Source organism: Equus asinus, chromosome 4 (genome assembly GCF_041296235.1).
Source record: "Equus asinus isolate D_3611 breed Donkey chromosome 4, EquAss-T2T_v2, whole genome shotgun sequence".
NCBI lineage: Eukaryota > Metazoa > Chordata > Mammalia > Perissodactyla > Equidae > Equus > Equus asinus.
In genome coordinates, this window is record NC_091793.1 from 52,429,029 (window position 1) to 52,442,136 (window position 13,108).

At 35.4% G+C, this 13,108-nt stretch overlaps 1 protein-coding gene across 8 annotated transcripts in view; it reads right to left on the bottom strand.

The window, feature by feature from the left end:
- Positions 1 to 13,108, bottom strand: part of NAV3 (neuron navigator 3) — a 775,925-nt gene that overhangs the window by 41,082 nt on the left and 721,735 nt on the right. For all 8 annotated transcript variants that reach the window (XM_070507275.1, XM_070507277.1, XM_070507276.1 and 5 more), the window contains 2 exons: positions 11,175 to 11,258; positions 2,056 to 2,167 (listed from right to left, as the gene is read on the bottom strand). In XM_070507275.1, coding sequence (XP_070363376.1) covers positions 2,056 to 2,167; positions 11,175 to 11,258 — 196 coding nt within the window. The remainder of the gene's footprint in view (positions 1 to 2,055; positions 2,168 to 11,174; positions 11,259 to 13,108) is intronic.

Genomic DNA, 13,108 nt, shown 5'->3' on the forward strand with positions numbered 1-13,108 from the left:
CACTCTACTATCAATCAGGAAAGGCAGACCTTAAATAAATGAAGGAATCAAAGTATAATGCAAATTTTGATAGTGGAAATACAGTTATTTCCAGAAACATATCACAAGGGGACTTCATCTAGTTTGAGGATCAAGGAGGCATATTTAGACTAACCCTTGCAAGGTCTTAAACATTATGGTGAACAAGGAGGGTAGAAAGTTATAAGTAGAATAAACAGAATATATAAGGAACTTTTGAAGAATTGGAAGAAGTTCAGGGTAGCTGAAATATGAAATATAGAATGCAACAAAAGAGCAAGATATAAGGTCTAGATTAATGTCTAGCATATAACTGATAATAAATATTTGTTGAATGAAGGAAGCTGGTGAAGAAAGATTATATCATGTTAAGGAGTCTGTATTTAATCCTAAAGGCAATAAGACACCTGTAGATATATGTTGTCAGACAATTGCTATGGTTTCACTGTGCGGAGGATGTAAAGTGGTGTTTGACAATGAGCTGGAAGGCTTTAGGAGTATGCGGTCATTGTTCAAGTGAGAAAGGAGGGATGGTGATAGTAGGATTAGAGAAAAGAGAACAGATCCAAGAGAATTTAAGGGGTGGAATCCACAGAACTTGGTGATTTATTGAGTGAGGAGAGGAAGATGTATAAATAGATTTCTGGCTATGTGGAAGGATGTTGGTGCCATTTACTGAGGCAAGGAACACTGAAGGTAAAGCGAGTATGTGAGGGAAGATGACAAGTTCAAATTTGGAGATGTTGAGTTTAAGCTGACAAACAGACATCCAAAGATAACCAAATGTAGTTCTCTCTTTGGCAGCTGGATACACAGATCTGTAACTCAAGAGATGAGCCTGGCCTGGAGAGATATGATTCACAGTCATCAACACATAAATGATGATTACAGCTAGAGCACTAGATGAGTTTGTACAGGATTTTAGATAGGATGGAGAGAATCAAAATGTACAAAATCATAATGAAAGAGAGATAAGGACTGGGTTCTAAGAAATATCAACAGTTAACAGATAGATACAACTGAGTGAACCTAAAGACACTTTGAAAGAGATTTCAAAGGAGCAGCAAAAAAACTAAGAATATGGATGTCATGAACATTAGAAGAAATGTATGTTTCAAGTAGGATGGAATGGACATCAGTATAGAATGCTTTTTCTATGTAAAATACAATAAGAATTTGAAATGTTGTACTGGATTTAGTGTCATATAAGTCACTCCTGATTCTGGAGAGCTGGTGAAGTGGTAGGAAAGGAAGCCACACTCCAGTGGTCTGAAGTGTGACTGGCTGCTGAGATATTGAAATATTCCATAAAACTTTTCCAGAATTCATATGGAAGTGGGACGAGAAATGACAGGACATTTTTAAGCTAGCAAAGAGTTGAGTATACCAAATGCTTTTGAAAAGAGTTAGGACATGAATAAGCAGAACCTATGTAAAGAAAAGACAACGTGACACTAATACAAAGCATTTCTTCTGTGGCAAATCACGGGAAAAAGGGAGTAGGGGTGGTGGCAGAGATTGTTTTGTCATGTTTAGAACTGTTGAAGCATAGTAATAACAAAAAGTAGTCCAAATTTTAGTCCGTTTTCTTACTGTTTTTAAATTCTCTACAAGAAATTAACCTTTTTATTACCCCCCACCCAGGATGAGTTGCTCCCCACACTCACTACTTGGTATTTCACCATATTAATTATTTTATTTTTGTGTACAGATCTAGATTTTCGTACTCCTTACTAGGTTTGTTTTGCTTGAAATCAGATATAAATGCATTAATCAACCTCCCCATCCTCACCTTCACCAAATCAAGTGGAGAGAAATGTGTGTATGACTATACAAGAAAATTCTTAAGAAAGATCAATTTAAAAATTATTTAATAATGAAAGCTACTGTTCTTAAATTCTGGAATTCTGACTGCATTAATACCAACTTACTCATTATAAAAGGCAATGTCACTGAGTAAAAGCAGCTTTGCTTTAATTAATAAATAAAATAGATGACTATTACATTGAATGAAATAGGTAATATTTCTAAATATACCTTTGGGAGGATGGTCTGGACCATTCAGTGCTCCTTGAATGGCTGCCTGGGCAGCAGAGTTCTGGGCCTTCAACATTTCAATGGTTTCTCTTAGTTCTATAAGTTCAGACTCCTGTGAAACAAACACAATTTAGAAGCTTTAATACCTAGAGAGAAAAGTAAAATATCCTTCTTCATAATGCACTATCAAACGGGTTTGATTTTATGTAGTGCTAATGTCCTGGGAGATTTGGATGCTTGACTGACCTTGTCAAGTTGAATCTAATAACTTCTTATTGAGCTAAATGTACCGGAGAATTAAAAAAAAATTTTTTTGGTTATTCTCTTATAAATGTGATCTGAATAGTCTTTATTCCTCTCAAAAGGCAGCACCCAAAAATGACCAGTACACATAAAGCAAGATATCACATTGCTAATTTTATACCAAACTTATTAATACTACCTATGATTATATTACATAGTTAGATACCAGTATTGTACTAGTGCATCATATTGCATTTACTGTCAACAGGAAACCCTGAGTTTTTGTCAAATGAGCGATTTCAGATTTTGTCACATTTATTTTGCAATTGGAAAATAGGTTCTTTATATTCAAATATAAAACCTGGAACTCATCCCTAAATCACTCCTTTCAATGTAATCTTATCAAATTCTGCTGGCATATCAAGGTCATCTTAGATTCTGATACTTTTCACCCAATAAAACTCTTAGTATGGAGACCCATCTTCATCAAGCCAAAGCAACAGAGAAATTTTTAAAAACTGAATAAAAATATATGTAATATACAGTCCTTAAATAATAGTTAAATTACCAAAAAGCTTACAAATCAAATTTTTATAAAACATCTATTTTCTTATTGAATTTAAGATATATCCCAATGAAAATCCTTGTATAAATTTGCTCTTTCACAGATATTGAAGTGAATTATTTTATCAGACATGACTCAGTATGAGGAAGATAAGATAAAAAGAGAAGGAAGTGGAGTGCTCTTTCAGCATAGGCAATATTTCCATCAGGAGCTCCTTCTTGGCATTGATAGCAATCCTAAAAATTAGAATCCTTGTCAGTGTCTTAGAGGGAGAATTCATTGGTAATGTATTTGTCATTCATCATTTTCTCTAGCATCTTTGGAAGAAAGCCAAAGAATCAGGCTTGGGTTCTTTGCTCCGTGGTAGAGTTTATCCCCACTCAACGTCTCCCAGAATATGTAGAGAAGGCAGGATCACCGACAACTGCCTTTGCAGGAGACTGCCTCACACACGGGAATGTCCAGTGACTATTCTGAACTTAGATACCTTGTTAAAGAAGACAGACAATGCTAGTTGAAAGGATATGCAAGTTTGGGATAGATAACTGGCACTACCTCAATCTATTTTGATTGGCTACCTGACATATTCCTGACTGAGAATAGTGAGATATTTTAAAAAACAAAACCTCTTATAGACTTTTAATAGCTCATATCAAAAAATCTCATAATGAAACATCAATAGCAACCTCCTGGATTTATAGATGGATCTTCAAATACTTGATTGTAATTTCATCTGCATTTATTTATCAAAAGAAAAAGAACGTGTTTGTGGAAAATTTCCAATGTCATAACACAAAACACACCACAATTTCTCAGTCTCTCTAAGTTCCATCTATATTCTGTTCCTTGCCCAACTAGTAATATATAAGTTTACCAAAATTTAACGTACTTTCCATTTAAAATGAGTCTCCCAAGAGATAAAATGTTTAAAAAATTCATCCTGCTTTAACCAGAAATTTATTCACAGAAGGATATCTATAGTGCATATTTAAGGAATTACATAAATAGAAATTTTACAACATATAGACTAGGACTTGTGTTACATTTTAATTATAAGCTGATTTTAATTTTTGAATTTAAAAGAAATAGTGCTTATAGTGTGGATTAAAAATCTGCTAAAACATTTGGATTTAGGTTTAAAGTGGAAAAATGGAAATGAGAAGATCTCATGCAAATGTCTAAAAAATTTAGCTTAAGTTTATGAGTTAGCTGACTTATTTTGATGTCAAAACTAATCTTTTCTAGAGAAATCTCTTTTAAAAACTGTTTTTTAAAAAGATTAGAAGTGGACTTTCAGGGAATATTATTTTTTCATAAAATTGTGTTTAATACGAGATAGAAGAATGATCACTTTCTAAAATTAAGTACTTTTTAAAAACAACAGATATTAGCAGGTTAGTTGTTACTTATTGTGGCACAATAAACCCAAAGGAAGAGCAACTAGGTAAGAAATATATTCATTATATGACTTGGGAAAATCACATCCATGAAAAAAGTGATTTTATCAAATTCATAGTAGTTCTTTAGGAGAACTTTGTAAAAGTAATCAAGCCCTTATGAAATATTCCATTGTCTTTAATTAAAAAGATAGTTAAATTCTACTTTGACATAATCTGTTCAAACCTCAAGTGCTTATCTCTCCAAATCTGCAAAACTTCCTTCCTTCTTCCTCACATCAGTTGATGAGATCCACCTACACCTGTCACTCAAGCTAGAATCATTTCTTTTCCTGAGTCTTTCTATATGATTTTTCCCTTTGCCTTAAATATCCTTCCTCACTCTGAAAGGCCATGGTGAAATGTCTCCATACATGTGAAACCTCTTAGTTTTCTTCTCAGAAAAAATGAAAAGGTCCCCTTTCTGTGCTTCCAAACCATTTATGACCTTCAGCTTATATAGTTGTTGAAGAGTTTATCTTTTGACCTAACTTACGATCTCAGTAAATGTTAGTATGATTTTGTTCAAATGTTCTGGTCTGTGTTAAACAGATGTTTCTCCCCTTCAAAGAATAATGTTAAACTTCAACTCTACTGCATGTTTTAACAACAGGGTGTTTGATCACCCAGGGTGCCACAAAGACGTCAATAACTTTATTATTCATTGTAAACAGAAAGTCTCAATACGGCTAAATCAGTAGAATCATTTCCTTTGGATGGTAATAAAATCAGGTTTTCCTTTCTCTCTTTTCCAATAGTTCCTAGAGGTAAATGTAAGGCATTTTAAAATGAAAATTTGACTGAGACATAGAAATTGATTTTTAGTAGCTTATTTCTAGTCTTCCTTTTTTTCCCCCTTCATAATTATAGTTGGTTTTTCACATTTATTTTTTAAGCTATATTTTCCTAAGTTTACTATAATGCATGGACATTGCACTGTTGCCTCCAGGTACAACTCTGAATTCCCTTTTTCGGCCATAGTGGGGATGTAGATCAGAAAGATGATTAGAAGTGAGTTCCAGAGATAGCTGACTATAAAATTGTTTGATTATCTGAAATAGTTTCATATAGTCTCTTTATTTTGAAGATGACCTAATAAAAGATACTTAAGTTTTGAGAATCTCTATTAACCCTTCAGAAAAAAATGTGGGAAAATGTTTATACTATCAGGATATGGATTTAAAGTCTACTCTGCATATTCAGTAGTTTCCAGTTTCTTCTCTCCTTATTAGAAACCAAACAGAAGACTGGGGCTGAGATAATTCTGCAAAGGATCCTGGAAATAAAATGATCAGACCATATTTTGTTGGTATTTCCTCCTTTTCAAGAGTGGTATTTTAAAACCTGAGAACCAAACTAAAATTTCATTTATTTACAATGAGCCAATCAAGATAATGATGTCCCAAATACCTGCTGACCATGTAAGATGCCAGTTTTCCAGGAGAGTTTCCTGGGTAAAAGAAGGTGGATGGAGTCATTATCTCTTCTAACTATTTTGTACCTGTCTCTGAGGCTAAATAAGTTATCAAGATCAGACTTGAAATGCTTCAAAATAAAATTATCAAATACGGGTATCAAAATACTAGCTTGCTTGGGATTCTTTCTAACCTAATTTCTTAACTATATCTGACCTCTTTCCAAACTTCTCCTAGCCACAGGCCTTCTTGAGAATCCCACAAGCTTGGCAACAAATCTCATCAACCTACTTGACCTTCTAGGCAAGGCTCTTAAAAAATTCCAAACCCGTTTTTTGCTTCTCACATTGACACTCAGTTAATCTCACACTATCTAGCTGTGTTTTCTTTGAACACATTCCACTCCTAACCCCTTTGTACTGTGTCTTTAGTTTTTCTACTGAAAGAACCTGGCCAGCCCTGGTTCTAACTAAATGAACTAAACTCACCAAATCACAGTAGCATAAGCAACTGGAATCCATAAGTAACTTATGAATTCAAATTATCCTATGCCTAAAAGGCTAATGGACGTATTTTCTGACTCTAACATCAAATTTTTAAAAACACTTCCAGATGACAAATACTTTATCCAAACTGGGGAAAGTTGATGTAAAGACCCAATTCAACTAAATTTTTAGCTTCTACATTATCTATTTTCAGTCACAGCTTTGAATTTTCTCATTTTTAAGGTTTAAGTTTCTATTCATCTAGTCACCAAAAAAAGAAATTTCACAGAGGCAAGAATGAGCAAACCCAGACTTCATAGTTGGCACAAGGATCAATATCTGAGCTCCATCACTCATACAAAAGGTATTCCTCTGTCATGCTCTGACCTAAGAAGGCTAACCTAGTATCCTTTAATATGCTTTAATTGCCTCTGGCATGACAACTATAGGGAACTGATTTGAAAGTCTTCTAATTATCCATAAGTACTGCCTTAGTAAATTTGCAAGGGTATAGTAGTAGTTCTGTAAAATTTTCAGTCGTAAAAATATAGACTTGCAGAATTCTTGCCATTTGATGACTTGCATTGCAGCCTTCGTCATCTGGCATTCTATGAGAAAATAAAGCCCTGAACAATAATTTGAGTGACAAGTTTTTCAGTTTTGACAAGGATGGTACATAGCTAATACACTCTAGATGCAGAGAACAGAAATTATTTTATCCTATATGATTGATGCCTCAGGGCATTAAGTCCTAATTCTCTCATAGAATCATAGTGAAGAAGTGCTGGTAGTGGGACAAGGACCTGAAATCTGGGTAAAATTCTTGATCAGCCTATGTCACTATCACAATCTGTTGAGCCTTAGGTTAGCAGAGGGCAATGCCGAGAGATAATTTCACCCTCCAGCAAGCATCGACAATTCTTTTTTTTCCTATTTATAGATCTATTTTTATATAAAATGTGGGCCTCTGCTAGCTATTGAGAATGCTGTTAAGCTTTTGGGAAATGCCACTAGATTAACTAAATTTTCATTAACTTAATTTTGTCATGTTAGTCTGGTGTCAAAAAACCTTGAATGGCTCCTTGTTTTCAAAGATCAGATTCCTTAGACATCTTTCTAGCCTTAGTTCCCATTTCCCTCCACATTCCTTCTTTTTCCCTTAATATTTCCCATATTTTCCTCCTCGCTACTCATGCTCATGGTGCTTCTTCCTCTATGATGTACAGTCCTCCATGTTCACTGAAATAATCTTCTTCATCCTCCAAGAGCCTGAGGAGGTTCTTCTGTGCCATCTCCACACTGAAACCAGTGTGAAGATGCAGCGGTCCCCCGTGAGAACGCTCCTGACATTGGACTGTTATGTTGCTAATCGTACCAAAGTTTTCTGCCTCCTGAGTTATTCATATATCTCTTTTCTTTCTTACCAGGCTGTAAGTATATAAAAGCAGCATTTGGGCATATACATTTGGTAGGAGAATCAGTGTGATTTGGCATCTGTAAACAAAGAAAAATTTTAGGGCACTATTCAAGGGAGTGATTTTAGTCTATAAGTCAAACTAAAGTTTTGATATAGTCTTCAGACTATTCATGCCATTGATTGTTGAAAATCACACTTTGAAGTCAGAAGAAGCCAGAAGATTTGGATTTGGATTCCTAGTTTAGTTTATCTATTTCTTAAGTATGCAACCAAGGACATGTAACTACCTTGGCCTTTGTTTCTTCATGTGTTAGCATCCCATCCTGCCTTTACATTTTTCAGCAGTGCTTATCGTCACCTGGAATACTATATGTTTTAATTATATTTTTATCATAATCTGTCACCTACTAGAATATAAACTATTTTATATTATAACCGGTTATAAACTAGGATATAAACTCTGTGTGTGTGTGAGTATATATATATATATATATATTTCATAGTTTTATTCTCAGTAGCCAGAACATATCTCATACACAGCAGAAATTCAATATAACTTTGGCGAATGACTAAACGGACAAATGAACCTTGGAGTTCCAGGAACAGAGTTTCAAAACCTCTGCTCTATATTCTCTAATCTTTTTCCCAGTATTGTTGGATCACTAGAGAGCAATATACCCTTTTATCTCAGCTCCCTGAAGAAATGACTTTACTGAAATAGGATTAAATGTTATGCCCTCAACTTTTAGAGAAATATCTATTTGAACAGTGATTCTGTCTTTTGTTATTCCATGACCCCAATATAAGAAACTACAATAAATTTGTCCTTGAATTCAGTGCCAAAAAGTTTGCCTCTTCAATCTAAATTATGCTCTTCTGGTCAGAAAATGAGAACTAAACATGCCAAGCCGTCTCCTTTTGTGTCTCAGCTTCCTTGACATTCAATTCAGTTCAGAGCTTTGCAGAAGTAATTACACAGGCTCAGGCATCTTGTTATACACATTCCTCTATTGGTTTTCACTAGATTCTGTCATTGAATTGTGCCATAGCATATTACAAATAATTTTATGAGATTCTCAAAACCACTTTGGAAATAGGCAAGTAATATATCTCAGATTAGGCAGCCCTGGTGGTCTAGTCATTAAGATTTGTGTTCTAACCACTGCTTTCTGGGTTTGTTTTCTGGTCAGGGAACCACACCACCATCTGTCTGTTGTCGTACTGTGGTGGCTGTGTCTTGCTGTGATGCTGAAAGTTATGCCACTTGGATTTCAAATACCAGCAGGGTCACCCACGTTGGACAGGTTTCAGCAGAGCTTCCAGACTAAAACAGACTAGGAAGGATGACATGGCCACCCACTTCCGAAGAAAATGGCCATGAAAACCCTTGAATAGCTGCAGAGCACTGTCTGATCCAGTGCCGGAAGGGGAGATGATGGCGCAAAAAGACTGGGCAGGGTTCTGCTCTGCTGTCCACAGGGTTGCCAGGAGTCAGAATCCACTCGACAGTACTAACAACAACAAATCTCAGATTGATAAAATAAACTAGTTACTAATGTTGTGTGTGTACAGTCTGCAATTAGAAGAGCAATCAGTTAAAAAAATGGCAAGGGCAATTTCAGACATCATGCTATCTTCTGAGAAAATTTCGTATTTGTGGTAATGTTACTCTAAGAATAATGTGCACACAATTATAAAATACCTTGTATTACGGAGAAATATTTAAAATATTCAGGCATTATTCATAAGCATTATAAATTAACAAACGTTTGTTTTTCCAGTTTCTATGAGAAACTGTACTTACAAATATGAAAGTTGAAGGAAATATGGGAGAGGCAAAAATATATTAATTATGACTTAAAGATATGGAGACAAATACTAAGGATGATTTCTAGCGCTATGCTTGGCATATGGCCAATAATGAATTAGGTTCATCTTACATTTTGTAAGGGGAAAAGGAGAGAAATGTAAAGGAAGGTAACATTTGCTGACTGTCCACTGCATGTGACATTATCATAATATCTCATTTATTTCTCATAATGACTCTACAAGGCAGTTATCATAATCCCCATCCTAAAAGTGACGAATGTGAGGGTCAGAAAAGGAAGATCCCACAGCTCCTAAGAGACACCCCTGAGATTCACACTCAAGCCTATTGGGCTCCAATGTTTATATTCTTTCCCACTCCACTGCCCTAAGAGACCTTGTAATCCTATTTGCTGAGTTCTTATGTTACATAGTGAAGTGGTAAACTGTACCCCCCCAAACAAGATTAAGATAAAATTTATGCTTGAGAGAGTTTGTTCACTTCCCTTCAAGAACAGGTTTCACAGGGGTGGACAGTGTTCTCTTTCACAGGCATGGGAAATCTATGAAATAGGAGACTGGAAGATAAGGGCAGATAGAATACCCTTTGCTAATTATACTAAGCAATTATAGTATTATTCAATTTTCTCTTTTGGTTTAATTGGGCTTTTCATTCATGTTTGCATTTAGCTTAAAAAAATGGTAAACTGACAAAACTTGGTCATACATGCTAATTCTTTAAAGCTAATGGCATACTTTACAGAGCTAAAGACAAAATTGGAAGCCCTTCCTATGGATCGAGATATAGGTACTGATTCTGAAAATATCCAGAACTTTTTAGATTATGGATCTGTTTGAGAATCAGAAGAAAACTGTGTCCACTTTGCTCATATTATGCACATGTGCAGTTTTTACAAATACTTTCATACAATATTAGAGTCTTCATCTGTCTCTGACAACCGCCCAAGGACTCAGCTTAGGACTACCAAAGTAACAGCAGAGAGTCAGTTACTGGTTAACTTGTGGAAAGGGTCCACATTCTTTCTAGGCAGCACAGACCTTTTTGATGCTTCTGCCTTTGTGAACTGAATTAATTCTCTGTTTATTTCTTTTTAGTATTGCTTCTTCTACTCCATAAAATCCTTCAGATTTTATATAATTTAACTTTACTTCAAAGACAGCATCCCCAGATGCCAACTAGTCCTTTTTACTCCAAAATTACGCAATATTGTCCTTTGTCCCATAGATGCTTTAACCTAAAGCCCCTACCTTGTCGAGTCCTAACATCTCTTCCAGGCCTTATTCACGAGTATCTCAGCCTACAGGCCTTCGCATGGCTTACAGACCATGCATTTGTGAAAATCTTGTCAGAATGCAACTCTTCTCAACTGCATAACAAATTGTTCCTAGAATATTCTAACTCTTCTCCCATACAACTGTTTCTCTTTCTTAACATTTGGTATTCTTTTAATAGTTCCAGTCAGAGGTAAAATAATACACTGTCTAGAAAGAACTCTGTGTGCGTGTGTGTGTGTGTGTGTGTGTGTGTGTTCCAATTATGGATTAATCTGGATCATAAGTCTTTAAATCAAAATCTGAAAAGGAAAGGCATTACCTTGTCACTGTTCCAATTTAGTATAGAATGGATCCTCTGTAGTATTATTTTTAAGAAGCTGCATCTCAGGCATTGTTTAAGTATCCTCTGCAACTCACCGTCTTATTTCACGCCCCAGTACCAGTTCTTGAACATACCTTTTGTTCCGCTGTCATGGTTAGACTTTGCAGTCGGCCAGTCATATTCCCTAAACTCTTTTCAAAAGCTGCTACGAGGTGAGCCTGTGAACCAAATGGAAGGATCACATTTTAAATGTCAGAACCTCATTTGGATGGACGAAAACACTTCATTTTACAAAATGCGTAATTTCAGGTATTCTAACTCTTTAAATACTGTGACCATCACGGTTAAATTTCAATGGTGACTCTCCTTTAACACAAATCTTCATTTATCTTTTCTAAACTTCAGCTTAAAATCAGTGTTTTAGTCTCTTGACATTTAATGTGAGTTCGAACAACTTCTGAAAAGGGATGGTATTTTGCAAATAATAACACCTTCTAACTTGCACATCATGGAAGATTTGACACCTAAAATACTGAATAAAGTTCTAAGTAGCAAAGTTTTTGACTGAAAGCCCAAGAGGAGGTCACTGTGATAGTCAATGGACAAATGTTCCTCCTTTTTATACCTGTATGATGACCTTTGAAGACATTGTTAGCTCCTCCATTATAAAGGCACTCTCCTCCAAGTGTCAGACATCTGCTGACAGCTAAAACATTATCTTTCCTCTCTTTCTACATACAAAGAACTGAATCGAAATGAGTTGTCTTCACTTTCCAAACTCTTCTCAATAAAAGGGCTTTTATTTCTACTTTATTCTCTTCAACTAAGAAAGCATAGGTAGGCCAGCTAGAAAGAATATTCAATCATATTTTATTTAACATTAGGTTTTTGTGGCTTTGGGGTTTTATTTTAAATCTCAGAGAATTATACATATTGCAGTACATAACCATAAGTCTTATGATTAAGAAGTATTTGACAATCTTATTAGAGCTCTAAAACAGGCCAGTCCTACTGACGTGCCATTATGCAACAGCGTGACCCACAGAATACCGGGTGTGAAGAGGTGCTCCGTCTTCGCTGTGGCCTTAGGTAAGTCTATAGGTATGCTATCTCAAACAGATCTAATTCTATTATGCTCTTAAACGGATCCAAGGATAGAATATTTTACAGCCCACATCTGTAATAAACTATGTGTGGGGGGAAACTTGGCAATCCTTGGCAAAAGATTAATTTTTTGAGGGAAGGGAGTAAGAGGACTCAATTAAAATACATCGCCCTGTAACTCCAGCAGAGCTGAAACGCTGAAGTATCTGTAATCAAAGGGATCATGGGAGTCCTAAAAATTAGGGCATTCAAAGTTTATTCCATTATTGGTAACAGCTAGAATGTACAAGGCCCTTCCATTAGCATCATGATGCAAAGGTGTCTTTGCTTCTATCTCTGAACTTATCCTGACCTTCCTTTTTTTCCTGACACTGCAAAATGGAGAAAGATCATTCGTAGAGAATGCATCTACTAATCTTCAGTCCATCAGTACAAGTCTTCATTCTTTTTCCACTTCCTCTTCTCTTCCTCCCATACATACATGCACACAAACACAACCTTGAGAATTATACTTCAAGGTTTGTTAGCAGATTTAATTGGATAAATATTACTCAAAAAGAAAAAGAAATAGTATCATATAGTTTAAAATATTTTCAATGAAGGAATACTATTACATCAGACTTAGTACCCTCAGAAATTAGCATAAGGTTATGTCCCACTTTCTCTGATACTTAACCTCTTTTAATTGTAAAAAAATACACCCTACATAAAAGAACAAATTGAAAATGTACAGCTCACTGGCTTATCATATAGTGAACGTTCATGCACTTATGAGCCAAGTCCAGAAACAGTACATTTCAAGACCCCAGAAGTCCTCCCTTGCCCCTCCCTCACTACTGTCTCCTGCCCTTCCCCAAAGATAACCACTGTTATGACTTTGTGGTAGTTATTTTCTTGCTTCTCTTTATAGTTTTATCACCTAAGCTTGCATCCCTAAATGTTATGCTAGCTTCGCCTATTTTAA